General features: G+C 40.5%; 1 protein-coding gene across 1 annotated transcript in view; it reads left to right on the top strand.

Moving 5' to 3' along the window:
• The first annotated feature begins 232 nt into the window (after positions 1-232).
• The window catches only part of LOC127975808 (feline leukemia virus subgroup C receptor-related protein 2-like), a 41,826-nt gene continuing 27,825 nt past the window's right edge, over positions 233-14,233 (top strand). Inside the window, exons 1-5 of the mRNA XM_052579796.1 lie at positions 233-1,100; positions 1,893-2,034; positions 2,728-2,868; positions 10,211-10,278; positions 10,793-10,896. Coding sequence (XP_052435756.1) covers positions 537-1,100; positions 1,893-2,034; positions 2,728-2,868; positions 10,211-10,278; positions 10,793-10,896 — 1,019 coding nt within the window. The 5' untranslated portion in view covers positions 233-536. The remainder of the gene's footprint in view (positions 1,101-1,892; positions 2,035-2,727; positions 2,869-10,210; positions 10,279-10,792; positions 10,897-14,233) is intronic.

Raw genomic sequence — 14,233 nt, 5'->3', positions numbered from 1 at the left:
TTCAATAAGCCTGCTTTGTAATAGATAGATAGATAGATCAGACAGTCTGGAATAACATGAAGAAACAGAACAAACTGAGACAGATTTTTTTTTTATGTCTGTAACCAGCAGAGGGCTCTGGGGCCCCAAGTATTCGCCTAATGGACACTATATACAATACAGTACAGCCTGATACTCAATATTCAATAACAACTCTTCTATAATAATATGTTGGGTTGAGCAGGAGCTAATGATCACGTGCTAGAGTTTCTCTCTCGTGTCATGATGATGATGATGATGATGATGATGTGGAGTCTGAAGCTCGCACGCATGAATCAGAGAGAGATGTGACTGAGTTGTTTCCTGGAGGGGTGTGTGATTCTGTCTTCACCTTTGCTCTGAATCTTTATATTCTCGGTGGAAACGAAGTCAGTCCGGATGTTTAAAGACTCTTGGGAACTTCTTCTGCCTCTGGAATATTTCATCATATACAACAGAAGGACACGATTCTGAATTCATGAAGCAGGATTGACTGAAGGTAGAACTCAAAGCGCAAAATGTGCGAAAATAGCGGCAACCTCTTTGGAAAAGACGTTCTTCAGACAGAACAGACAAAAAACACAGATGGAAACTTTGATCAGGTTGAAATCTCCGAATGCAGAGATACGAACACTGTATATAACACTCGTTTATTCCGGAGGAGATGGCTCATTCTGCTGCTCTTTAGCTCGTATTCACTGTGCAACGCGTTCCAGTGGATCCAGTATGGGATCATCAACAACATCTTCATGAAGTTCTACAGCGTCTCTTCATTCGCCATCGACTGGCTGTCAATGATCTATATGCTGACTTACATCCCCTTCATCTTCCCAGTGACATGGCTGTTGGAGAGGAAGGGGCTACGGGTGATCGCTCTGTGCGCAGCTTCGATCAACTGCGTGGGAACCTGGATCAAAGTGGCCAGCGTCCAGCCGAACCTGTTCTGGGTCACGATGCTCGGACAGTTCGCCTGTTCCTTTGCGCAGGTGTTCATTTTGGGAATGCCGTCTCAGGTGGCGTCCGTGTGGTTCGGCTCTGATGAAGTGTCCACCGCCTGCGCCATCGGCGTGTTTGGAAACCAGGTGCGTAAAAGCGCACGGAGCGCATTTCTGCACTGCCACAGAAACACGGAAAAAAATCTGCCTTCTAAGTTACATAAATCAGATAGACTAGATTACTCCAAAAGCTCAGGTTTTCCCCGAATATTTCTGCATACATAGACTGTAAGGATATGCATTTTGACGTTAAGCATAGAAACCTAAAGACTTTAAAAAAATCAAGAGGTCGATGCAATAGCTAGGTTTTTTTTTTTTTTTTCATAGAAATGGCAGCGTGAATAAAATCGCAAGCAAGTTGTGAAAATCAGAAGGATGCAAATTAGGTTAATTCGAGAGTAAAAATCAAAACATTGTACATTCATTAGTTAGACGATTCATCAGCGTTTTCAAGCAGCATTCTTGTAACCAGAAAGTTAGATTACGCTGTATAATAACACAGATATACACATATATACAGATGGCTATTAAGAGGATGTGATCCGGGTCTGCACTAAATGAAAATAGAGATGTTTAGGTGTGTTTAATGCAAATGACTAACTTTGGGCATGCAGTCGCACATTTAGAATCCTCCAAATTCATGAATGTGTTAACAAGGTTAAGAACAAATTAATGTGCATATGTGTTGTGACTTGGTTAGAAAAGTTGTAAAAAAATACCTCCTGTGCATGTAAATTCAAAATGATCCAGGCAGACTGTTAACATGAGCCGTGCTGTTTATCCTGGAAGATACAAAACCAGACAATAACTTTTTAATTTTTTTAGGTCAGTGAGACTGAGATTATGTTGCAGTTGATTTCTTATGTCTTTCCCCTTCAGCTTGGCATTGCTATTGGTTTCTTGATCCCGCCGATACTTGTGCCCAACGTGGATGACATGAATGAACTGGCTGAACACATCAGCATCATGTTCTACATCACAGCCGCTGTGGCCAGCCTCATCTTTCTGCTGGTCGTGTTTGGTAAGAACATCCACTCCAGCAGCATAAATGAAAAGCCAACAGGACTGGTGTAGTGACAAACGTTTTTTAATCATCATGTACAATCTGTTAATAAAACCTACTCTGCTCTTTAACATAAAAATGTGAGTGCACCACAATACTTTATGGAATAATATTTTAATTCATACACTCATGTCACCAGTTTAATGGATGCCAAAACCTGCTTAAATATATATATATGCATACATGCATAGTATTTGACTGATTCATCATTTCTTCTTTAATTCTCATTATTGCATTTACTTATTTATTTTTTGGTTCTCTATATCTATTACTATAATTCTTAGATCCATCTTGAGATTTGCTTTTAAAGTCATTTGTGTCTTCTGAAGTAGTGAAGTATATGGAAACTGATTATATGATTTGGCTTTGACTTCTTGGAGGAATCACAAGCAGAACCAGTTTCACTGGAAATCATCCAATAAATCCAGTTTTATGTCTGAATGAATTAAATTTACATAAGTGGTGTTTACAAGCACTTCATATTTCATGTTCAAGGCTCAATGCTTTGCCCTGTGATGATATCCTTGATTGCAGTTGACTCAAGGTCATGTTGACTGACATAATGTCCATTTCTGTTTTAATCAATTACTGTTAAGAGTTGTGTTTTTCAGTTTCTTTTGTGGTAATCAAGTTTTTGAATTCACCATTCAGTTTTTCAGGAAAAGCCTGAAATCCCTCCGTCTATGGCTCAGGTGGTGCTCGGAGACATGCCCACCACACAGTACTCATACCTGGCTTCAGTTGTAAGACTTGTGCGCAACAAGCCCTTCATCCTCCTCCTCATCAGCTACGGTACACACTGCTAATTCTTATTCATTTACTTTAAAACTTAAAGCATATTCTGCCTTTGCATGTTTAGCACAGTATTTCTGCAGTATTGTGTTATTATTATCTAATAGTAGTATCCTAAGTGTTAACTTATCATTTTTTTAAATTCATTTTCTTTGTTATTTAAAGTATGACTCCAAGTTAGTGATAGTGTACATACAGTTCAACTGATTAAAATAAAAAACAATGAACACATGCTCACTTAATGAGTTGCCTTTTTACTCTGCATACTTGAACCTTTCATAAGTGTCCTGTTCATTTGTAATTAATTTAAAGTGCCCTTATTATGTATTTTTGTGATGAAAACGGAAATGAGACCAATCAGATCAGTCGACCAATCATTGCAGATTAGCGTCGAACAAAGGAGGTGTTTGGAAAAATGTAATTGTTGAGCGAATTGTTTGGGAGTCGTTAAGCAAATAAGGTAATATAAAGTATGCATATTATAAGACAATGAAAGGGTTTCTTGACGTTGCAAGGATGCCAACCTGTTGTTGGGGACTCCTAAAACCAAATAAGAAATTTCATAACCCATAAGAGGGGCACTTTTAAGTCAAAACACCTTTACTTATGTAGCACTCTATACTAAAGCAACTTTACAGTAGTAAACAGAAAAATTAGGTTTCAATAATGCAAACAAAATTCAATTGTAAAGCAGCTCTAGAAAGAGGACAATAGTAAACAATACATTTTTCAGTTAAAGCATAATTTATTCATTGATGTCATCTAGCTCACTTCAATTCTCTTCCAGTAATGTGAAACCCTTTTTTTTTTATTTAATAATACTTTGTAAAAGGTAACTTCCTTTACAGAATATAGAAAGCACAGCAGCTCACTTTGGAGCGGAATACAGAAATAAATAAATAACTGTCAGACAAGCTATGTTTTTTGTTCCATTTACTTCCACTTCTTCATATCTTCATATCTTCATATCTTCATATTCACATCTTTTATTTCAAACTAATGTCAGGTATATCCCAAATACCAAAAGAGACAGACAGAAAGAAAGAAAGAAAGAAAGAAAGAAAGACATCAGTCTGATAACTGTGTTGTTCTGGTTCTTCTTGATCTTAACACAGGCGATCACACAATTTGAATGCTTTGTCTTAAAGTGTATGTTGGCTTTAAGTAATTGGTTCTAAATTGGTTTCTGTCTGACTTAAAGGGGATAACTTTTCAGTAGCTATTGAAAAATATAACTCCTCTTCTGCTGCTTATACATGCGGTGTGCCTCAGGGTTCACTCTTAGGCCCTGTTTTGTGATCCCTGTATTCACCTTCATTAGCTATGAGCATTTTTTCATACATTTTAATTTTTCATACTTTTCAAGTGTCAGATTTCATATCATATCCAGCTTTACTTTCCATAAAATCAGGTGAGAATATGTCCCTCTTTGGCTGTTTTAGTGATGGCAGAAAATCCACCAAGCTTGTGTTTGATTTAGGGTCATTTATTAGTTACCTATTATTTAAACTTTTTTGTTTGCTGTTTAAAATAATAAGTCCATGTAACATGTAACTTTGTCATGTTACAATAAAAGACTTATTGGTGCTATGGTAAGAAAGAAAGAAGTTCAGATATATAGTGTGGTGGCAAAACATTAAACAATTAAACATTAAACAATAATCCCGTTTAAAAGTCTTGCTCTACCATTTTGGACCTGGGACTGGAGATTGCAATAGTCCGATCTCGATCAAATAAATGCATGAATAACATAGTATCTAAGTCATTGAGTGGGAGGAAAGATTTAATTTAGGCAATAATCCTAAACTGAAAGAATGCTGATTTGTTCAGCAAATGTCAGTGTTGGGTCAAAAATGACTCATAAATGTCTTGCTTGAGTACTTACAGTGTTGGTTATAGGAACTAATGTTTTAAAGAGGATATTGGCACATTACAATAACTAAGCCTTACTATAATTACATGTAGGTTATTAATATTATTTAGTACTTATTGGTGTAATTACTCTGTATCAACATGGCCTTAAAATAAAGGGTAAAACAAAAACAAGCAGAAAAACACATACAGTTTCTGAATTCATATTCAGAGTTGAGTCCTGTACACATATTCAAAGTGATTGTCCAACAGGGGAGTGTTATTGTCAGATTTTAAAACTGATGTCAAAGTTTATGTGCGTTTAGCTTTTGATTAACTGTGACGGCTGGTGAAAAGACAATCCGGAAACAATAGCAAGTTAACAGGATTTAATGAGATGATGAGATATAATACAAAGACACACAAAGACGATGAGGCGATAACACTCCAGGGAGACGGTGGACGGTGAGAAATCCAGACGCAGTGGAGTGTAGGTGAGGAGTCCGGGTCTTGACGGCGTGAGGCAGCAGGAGAGAGTGGCACAGGAACTGCGGGGAACAGAGCCAAAGGTAAGTGTCCGTGGCTGAGTGATCGTGCGGAGAGTGGATGAGGTTCTGGGGAAAACACAGACATCCAAACACAAACTAACACAGAAGCCAGACGGGGGTAACACAACGACATGAAACAACGATCTCACAAACACAAGATGTGAGACAAGCCATTATATAGGAGATGAGTAATGAGTGGCAGCTGTTGCTGATACAATTAACGGAGACGCCCACAACTAATCAGTGCAGACGCAGAACACACAGAATTCACCACAAAGTGTAAACAACCCGAGATCACGGTTTACCAACCGTGACAGTATCCCCCCTCTAAGAACTCCTCCTGGAGTTCCCAGAAGGGCCTACATGCTGATTGAATTCATCAATAAGGGAGTGATCCAATATGTCCCTAGCAGGTACCCAGCTCCTCTCCTCCGGACCGTAACCTTCCCAGTCCACCAGATACTGGAATCCTCGTCCCCTCCGTCTCGAGTCCAGAATACGATTTACCGAATATGTTGGTTCCCAATCTACGAGACGCGGCGGCGGGTGAACCGGAGTAGGCGGATTAATACGTGCATAAAACACGGGTTTAATTTTGGACACATGAAAGGCGGGGTGTATCCTCTTGTACGCAGGAGGTAGTTTGAGGCGGACTGTCACCGGACTAATGATCTTGGTGATAGTAAACGGGCCAATAAATTTGGGAGCTAGTTTATTCGAAACGGATCGCAATGGAATGTTACTGGTAGAAAGCCACACTTTTTGACCCACGACGTAGACGGGAGGCTTTGACCGGTGGCGATCGGCTTTGGCCTTAGTGTGCTCCCTCACCCGGAGCAGAGTCTCACGGGCTCTGGTCCAGGTGCGGTGGCACCTCTGGACAAACGCGTGAGCGGAGGGGACCGCGACTTCAGATTCCAGACTGGGAAACGCTGGTGGCTGGTACCCTACACTACACTGGAACGGAGAGAGGCCCGTAGCTGACACTGGCAACGAATTGTGGGCGTACTCCACCATAGAGAGTTCTTGACTCCAGGAAGAAGGATTCTTGGAGACCAAACATCTCAACGTCCTTTCTAAATCTTGGTTGGCTCGCTCAGATTGTCCGTTGCTTTGGGGATGATAACCCGACGACAAGCTAACTGACGCTCCTAATAACTTGCAAAATTCCTTCCAAAATTTGGATATGAACTGGGATCCCCTGTCTGAAACCACGTCTACCGGGAGGCCATGGAGCCGAAAGACGTGATCTAAAACAGTAACCGCTGTCTCCTTGGCTGTCGGTAATTTGGGCAAGGGAATGAAATGTGCCGCCTTCGAGAACCGGTCCACTACAGTCAAAACGACTGTCATGCCATTAGAGGGCGGGAGGGCGGTAACAAAATCTAGAGCGATATGTGACCAGGGTCTCGAAGGGACAGACAGGGGTTGAAGGAGCCCATCAGGAGGTCGGTTAGATGACTTACCACTGGCACAAACTGAGCAAGCCAAAACAAAATCGCGGACGTCGCGAGCCATATGTGGACACCAGAATCGTTGTCTAACCAACCCATTAGTTCTACTTATCCCTGGATGACAAGCCATGTTGGAACAATGACCCCACCGGACAACTTCGGAACTTAACTCCTCCGGCACAAATAAGCGGTTCGGTGGGCAACCAGACGGAGGCGTTACCCCTTCTAAGGCCGTCTTGACCTTCGACTCGACCTCCCATACGAGTGCTGAAACCACTAATCTCTCAGGCAAAATACACTCGGGAGTAACGGGACGGGCGGAGGGATCAAAAAGACGTGACAAAGAATCGGGTTTAACATTCTTGGAACCCGGGCGGTTCGATAGGGTAAAATCTAAACGACCGAAAAAAAGTGCCCACCGAGCCTGCCTGGAATGAGTCTTTTAGCAGTTCTAATGTATTATAAATTCTTATGATCGGTCCAAACAATAAAGGGAACCCCTGAACCCTCTAACCAGTCCACCCGATAGTAGCCTCAGGTTTACTATCGGGCTGACTCTTTTACCGGGCAAGAGTAGTTGTTATGATCAGCGCCTCCACAGTACAAACATAGTCCTTGGGACCTCCACCATTCCCTCTCCCTCCGGGATAACCGAGCTCGACACATCTGCATGGGCTCGTGATCGTCGACAGAACCGACCGTGTTCTCTCGACTCAAGCGCCCCCTACCGGAAGAGAAGGGTAGTCTGTAAGGACTGTGTTGACGGCCCAGGAGATTAAACCTGGCCTCCACCCGCAACGCCAGGTCAATAAGTTGGTTGAGGTTTGGGGGCAGCTCGAGGAGGTAGATCTCCTGCTGAACACGGTCAGATAACCCATGCAGAAATCTATCCCACTGCGCCGCCTCGTTCCACTGGCACGCGGCCGCCAGGGTCCGGAACTCGATGGAGTATTTGGTGACAGATGAATGTCCTTGTCGGAGTTCCGAGAGGCGATGGGCGGCCTCCCTGCCGGTCGCGGCCAGGTCGAAAACTCTCTTCATCTCTTCAGATAGGAGGTGGAACGAGGCACAGCACGGATGTTGATTCTCCCACACCGCCGTTCCCCATAAGGCAGCCTTGCCTGATAGAAGTGTGAGCGTGAACGCTACCTTGGATTCTTCTGCGGCGAAAGTGCGGGGCTGCAGGGCAAAATGCATAGAGCACTTGTTAAGGAATGTTCTGCAATAAGTTGGCTCACCAGCGTAACTCTCCGGTGCCGGTAGTCGCGGCTCAGGCCGGAAGTGGTCCTGGGGAATCCCCGTGGGAACGGTCGGCGCAGGCGGGGCGATGGGCGCAGTGGGAGACGTGAGCTGATGGATCTGCTGGGTGAGCACGGACACCTGTGCCACCAGCGCTTGGACAGCGCGTCCGGTGTTCGAGATGCTCTCCTGCTGCTGTTCCATTCTCTTGACGCTATGGTGCATGAAACCGGTGAGGGTGTTGGTGCTCGCTGCTTCCATGTTGGGTTAGATCGTTCTGTGATGGCTGTTGAAAAGACAGTCCGGAAACAATAGCGAGTTAACAGGATTTTATGAGATGATGAGATATAATACAAAGACACACAAAGACGATGAGGCGATAACACTCCAGGGAGACGGTGGACGGTGAGAAATCCAGACGGTAGTGGAGTGTAGGTGAGGAGTCCGGGTCTTGACAGCGTGAGGTAGCAGGAGAGAGTGGCACAGGAACTGCGGGGAACAGAGCCGAAGGTAAGTGTCCGTGGCTGAGTGATCGTGCGGAGAGTGGATGAGGTTCTGGGGAAAACACAGACATCCAAATGCAAACTAACACAGAAGCCAGACGGGGGTAACACAACGACATGAAACAACGATCTCACAAACACAAGATGTGAGACAAGCCATTATATAGGAGATGAGTAATGAGTGGCAGCTGTTGCTGATACAATTAACGGAGACGCCCACAACTAATCAGTGCAGACGCAGAACAACCCGAGATCATGGTTTACCAACCGTGACATTAACCCAATATCCACCCAGTGTCCAAATGTTTAGCTGTTTGCTGCATCATATATGATATCAGCCTCTGTGTCCCGGTGTTATTTTTTTGTATCTTTGAGATATTTTTTGAGTTTTGATTAATAGTTTAGATATAGAATTTAATAATCAACAGGCATACACAGGAACTAAAAGACATTTAACAGCAGACAGAGAACTCCTCTTCGCTGGATTTTTACTGCATTTGGCATTGCATTACTGCAAACTATTGTTTCACTCTTAACTTACTAAATCTTTATTAAACTCATCCTTCATTCCAGTTTTCCTTAGAAAATTAAACAAATATCTCCATCCTTCGTCATAATTTCCATATGTTACTATATATATATATATATACAGACCAAACGTTTGGACACACCTTCTCATTCAAAGAGTTTTCTTTATTTTCATGACTCTGAAGACATCAAAGTCACACTGAAGACATCAAAACTATCAATTAACATTCATAGTTTTGATGCCTTCAGTGGAATTATATATGGAATTATATACATAACAAAAAAAGTGTGAAACACCTGAAAATATGTCATATTGTAGGTTCTTCAAAGTAGCCACCTTTTGCTTTGATTACTTCTTTGCACACTCTTGGCATTCTCTTGATGAGTTTCAAGAGGTAGTCACCTGAAATGGTCTTCCAACAGTCTTGAAGGATTTCCCCAAGAGATGCTTAGCACTTGTTGGCCCTTTTGCCTTCTGTCTGCGGTCCAGCTCACCCCTAAACCCTCTCGATTGGGTTCAGGTCTGGTGACTGTGAAGGCCAGGTCATCTGGCGCAGCACCCCATCACTCTCCTTCTTGATGCCTTCGGTGTGACTCTACAATTTTCATAGTCATGAAAATAAAGAAAACTCTTTGAATGAGAAGATGTCCAAACTTTTGGTCTGTACTGTATATATTTAACATTATATTCTATTATACCTATTTCCCATAGGTGATTCGTTAGACAGCAAACATCGGGAACACTATTTAAACACATGACACAATGGGACACACCTGGGAACAAATTAAATTATTAATGACACACAGCTGGAACCAAACTAATTAAACGGGGAACACCTGGAACTAATAGAACTGAGGACAGGAACAGGAAACATGACCAAATAAGGAAAACCAGAACAAACATGTGATAGCGTAATTTAAGTTCTTTGATGCATGTAAAATGTGCAGGATTGTCCCAAAAAAGAAAAGTTACTTTGTCTTTAAAACTAAAGTGTCAATTATGTGACACTAGAATCGCCAAAATTATAATTACAAAAATGTCTGTTTTCAAACAGGTCTCCCAGTTGGGCTACTTAAATAACCAGATTGCAATCCTTTTTCAATTCTGCCCTAAGTAATCTACACCTTCTCTACCCATCAATTTGTCATTTTACCAGTTTGAATCCTTTGATTCATATTCATTTGACAGTGTAATTCTCCCTGTGTTTGTGTTTCCCAGGACTGAATGTGGGATGCTTCTATGCTGTTTCCACTCTGTTAAACAGGATGATAATAGAGCATTACCCTGTGAGTCCTGCTGTCAACATCCTCGAGTTCTTATCATCCTCATCCACACTACAGACACAGGATAGCAGTAGCTGAACCTCAAAGTGATGCATATGCATAAAAGAAAATATCACAGTATTACCATGTTATTATTATGATTATTATTATTATTATTTTATTTTTTATTTTTTTGGAAATGGTATGATTGTAATAACGTGGCATTTTTTTTTTAAGTACCTTGAAGTACCATGTACATATCATGGTCAATGATTATGATAACTGTTCAGAACTATAGAAACATCAACTTTTATGATTGTTAAAGTCATAAAGCATGTGTCGTGCGATAAGTTCACTGTGAATCTCTGAATTGCATTCTTAGCAAATGCTCTGTGAAAGTCTGACAGTAGTTCTCAATTTCAGCTCAGACTCAGTGTATTGGGTTATCTAAACACCATGGAATAAAGTGCATGAGAACATGGTCTTACAGGGTGATATATTAAAGATATCTCAGATGTCATTATTGTCTGAAGCACAGGGTGAAGAGGTGAATGCTGGGAGAATTGGCTTGACTCTCGTCATCGCTGGCGTGGTCGGCTCTCTGCTCTGTGGAATCTGGCTAGACAAGACCAAGACTTATAAGTAAGTCATGCAATTTCTATTGTTTCATGTCCCGGAGGACCACATATCATGATAGCAATGTTTATTATTTTTTATTATTATTATTTACATTTCATAATGTGTTCTTGTCATTTCGACCTGGAGTATCTGACTGAAACTTACGTTGCTTCCACCCACTTCACAAAAATGTATATTTTTTATATTTTTGGAATGTATTTTCCTCACATAATGACCTGCCTACAAAAAATAAAAACTAAAATTATAAATGATTCATTATGCTATTTTATTACGAAATATTGGATTTATTCTTTTTAACTTTCAGCTAGCACAGGATTTGTACTTTTTGCAACTGATCATTGGCCTCACAGATTGTAGGCCAAATTGATCTCTTTGAGAAGATTTGATTATAATATAGCATAAGGAGAGATTTGAATGCAAGCAATTAATTCGGGAGAGGATAGTCAGTTTATATATATATATTGCATGCGTATTTGTGTAATTAAGTAATGTAATTAACATTAAATGACCAGGCATTTGAGGATCACAGCTTATATAAATTTCACTAGTATATTTGTCACATGTTCCGGTTTTCCTTATTTGGTCATGTTTCCTGTTCCTTTCCTCAGTTCTGTTAGTTCCAGATGTTCCCCATTTAGTTAATTTGGTTCCAGCTATGTCCCATCAATGTCTGTGTATTTAAAGTGTTCTCAGTTCTTAGTTCTTTGTCTGCTGTTAAATGTCTTTCAGTTCCTGTTGATGATTAAATTCTATATCTGAAGAGTTCTCCTGTCTCCTCACTCTTTCCTGGGTGTAATGTGTATGTAGATAGGAAATTATTGGATTTCCTTTTAAATATTTGTACTTTTTTTCAAGTATTTCAATTTTCAACTTTTTAAATTGTACTTTTTGCAACCGTTTACTGTTTGCTACTTGCATATTTGTTTTATTATGTATTGTGAAATGTAGTAGCAATTTCTGAGGAGAAATTGTTTCAAATTATACCCTACACTTTTTTTTTTTTTTTTTTTTTACTTTGATAGTGAATTTTCTCCCCAAGGCTTTTCCTACAGTAAATTGTTCAAACTCTTAACTTTGACTCATGTTGAGCAGCGGAATGTCTGTAATGCTTTTTCCTCTAAAACACAGCCTCTGTTTCTCCTAATCTCATCATGTGTGAGAGGATTTACCACGACAGATCAGCGGTTACTGGGTTTATTACTCATACTGACCTTGATTCAAGAATGGGATTATGGAGAACACTCTCTGGTCTTTACTCTCAATCCTAAATATGTGCTTTTAACCCTGTAGAGTACTAATAATTAATCATTGTAACTGACGTTATTTCAGTCCTGTCACTGTGAGCTTTTATTTAATTTACTTGTAATTTGAGTAGCAGCGGAGTAAATTCTGGTTGTAACAGTGTTACTGTGTGTGCAAATCACACTGTACTTGAAATATTAAGTAATTTGTCAACCTCACTACATTCAAAATGTTTCAAGGTTGATCATGATGAGTTGAAGAGCACTGCAAAAATGTCTAAATGCCTTAGTCTACAGGTGCATAAAAAAAAGAATACAATGGAAAAGGTCTTTATTTTTTGTAATTTCATAATAATAATAAAAACTTTATTATATTCTAGTTTCATTGTACACAAACTGAAATATTTCAAGATTTATTTATTTATTTATTTTTAAATTCTGATGGTTACGGCTTAGGGAATTAAAAAAAGAATATTTAATTTTGAGCTTGATTAGTTTGATTAATTTTGAGTATAAATACTGGGCTAGTTTAGAACATGCAACAACAATTATGGGAAAGACTATTGACTTGACAGTTGTCCAGAAGACAATCATCAGCATCCTCCAAAAGGAGGTAAAGCAACAGAAGGTCATTGTTGAAAGGGCTGGCTGTTCACAGAGTGCTGTATCAAAATATATTCATAGAAAATTGACTGGAAGGAAAAAGTGTGGTAGGAAAATGTGCACAAACAACAGGGGATGACCCCAGCCTTGAGAAGATTGTCAGGAAAAGCCAATTCAAGAACTTGGGAGAGCTTCACAAGGTGTGGACTGAAGCTGGAGTCAGCGCATCAAGGGTCACCACACTCAGACGTCTTCAGGAAAGGGGCTACAGCTGTCACATACCTAGGACCAAGCCACTCCTGAACCAGAAAAAAAACATCAGAAGCATTTCACCTGGGGTAAAGAGATAAAGAACTGGAATGTTGCTCATTGGACCACAGTCTACTTTTCAAATGAAAGTAAATTTACCATTTCATTTGGAAATCAAGTTCTGGAGTCTGGAGGAAGACTGGAAAGGCACAGAATCCAAAGTCCAGTGTGAAGTTTCTGAAGTCAGTGATGATTTTAGTGCCGTGACGTCTGCTGGTTTTGCTCCATCGTGTTTTATCAAGTCCAAAGTCAATGCAGCCATCTACCAGGAGATTATGGAGCACTTTATGCTTCCATCTGATGACAAGCTTTATTGGAGATGCTGATTTCATTTTGCAGCAGGACTAGCACCTGTTCACAGTGCCAAACCACTTCCAAGTGGTTTGCTTACCATGATATTACTGTGCTTGATTGGCCAGCCAACTCACCTGACCTGAACCTCACAGAGAATCTATGGGGTATTGTGAAGAGCAAGATAAGTGACGTGACATTCAGCCAAGTATGGTGACCCATACTCAGAATTCGTGCTCTGCATTTAACCGATCCAAAGTGCACACACACAGAGCAGTGAACACACACACACACACTGTGAACACACACCCGGAGCAGTGGGCAGCCATTTATGCTGCGGCGCCCGGGGAGCAGTTAAGGGTTCGATGCATTGCTCAAGGGCACCTAAGTCATGGTATTGAAGGTGGAGAGAGCACTGTACATGCACTCCCCCCACCCACATAAGTAACATCTGACAAACAATCCAGAGGAGCTGAAGGCCACTATCAAAACAATTTGGGCTTCAATAACACCTCAGCAGTGCCACAGGCTGATCGCCTCCATGCCACGCCGCATTGAAGCAGTCATTCATACAGGAGTCCCAACCGAGTACTGAGTGCATAATTAAACCTGCTTTGGAAATCTTCAACATTTCTGTTATGTAAATCTTTTTGTATTATTATTATTATTGATCTTTGAGAAAATACTGAATTATTTAGAAGATACTTAAAACTGAATTCTTAATTTTCCTAAACTGTAAGTCATAACCATCAGAATTAAAACAAAAAAACTCTTGAAATATTTCAGTTTGTGTGCAATGAATCTAGAATGAATGAATGAATGAATGAATCTTTTTAATTAAATTAGAAAAAATAAAGAAATTTTCCATGATATTCAATTTTTTTTAGATGCACCTG

This window comes from Carassius gibelio, chromosome B17, assembly GCF_023724105.1.
Source record: "Carassius gibelio isolate Cgi1373 ecotype wild population from Czech Republic chromosome B17, carGib1.2-hapl.c, whole genome shotgun sequence".
NCBI classification, from domain to species: domain Eukaryota; kingdom Metazoa; phylum Chordata; class Actinopteri; order Cypriniformes; family Cyprinidae; genus Carassius; species Carassius gibelio.
The sequence above is the reverse complement of the archived record's forward strand: the minus strand, read 5'-3'. Positions and strand labels throughout refer to the sequence as shown.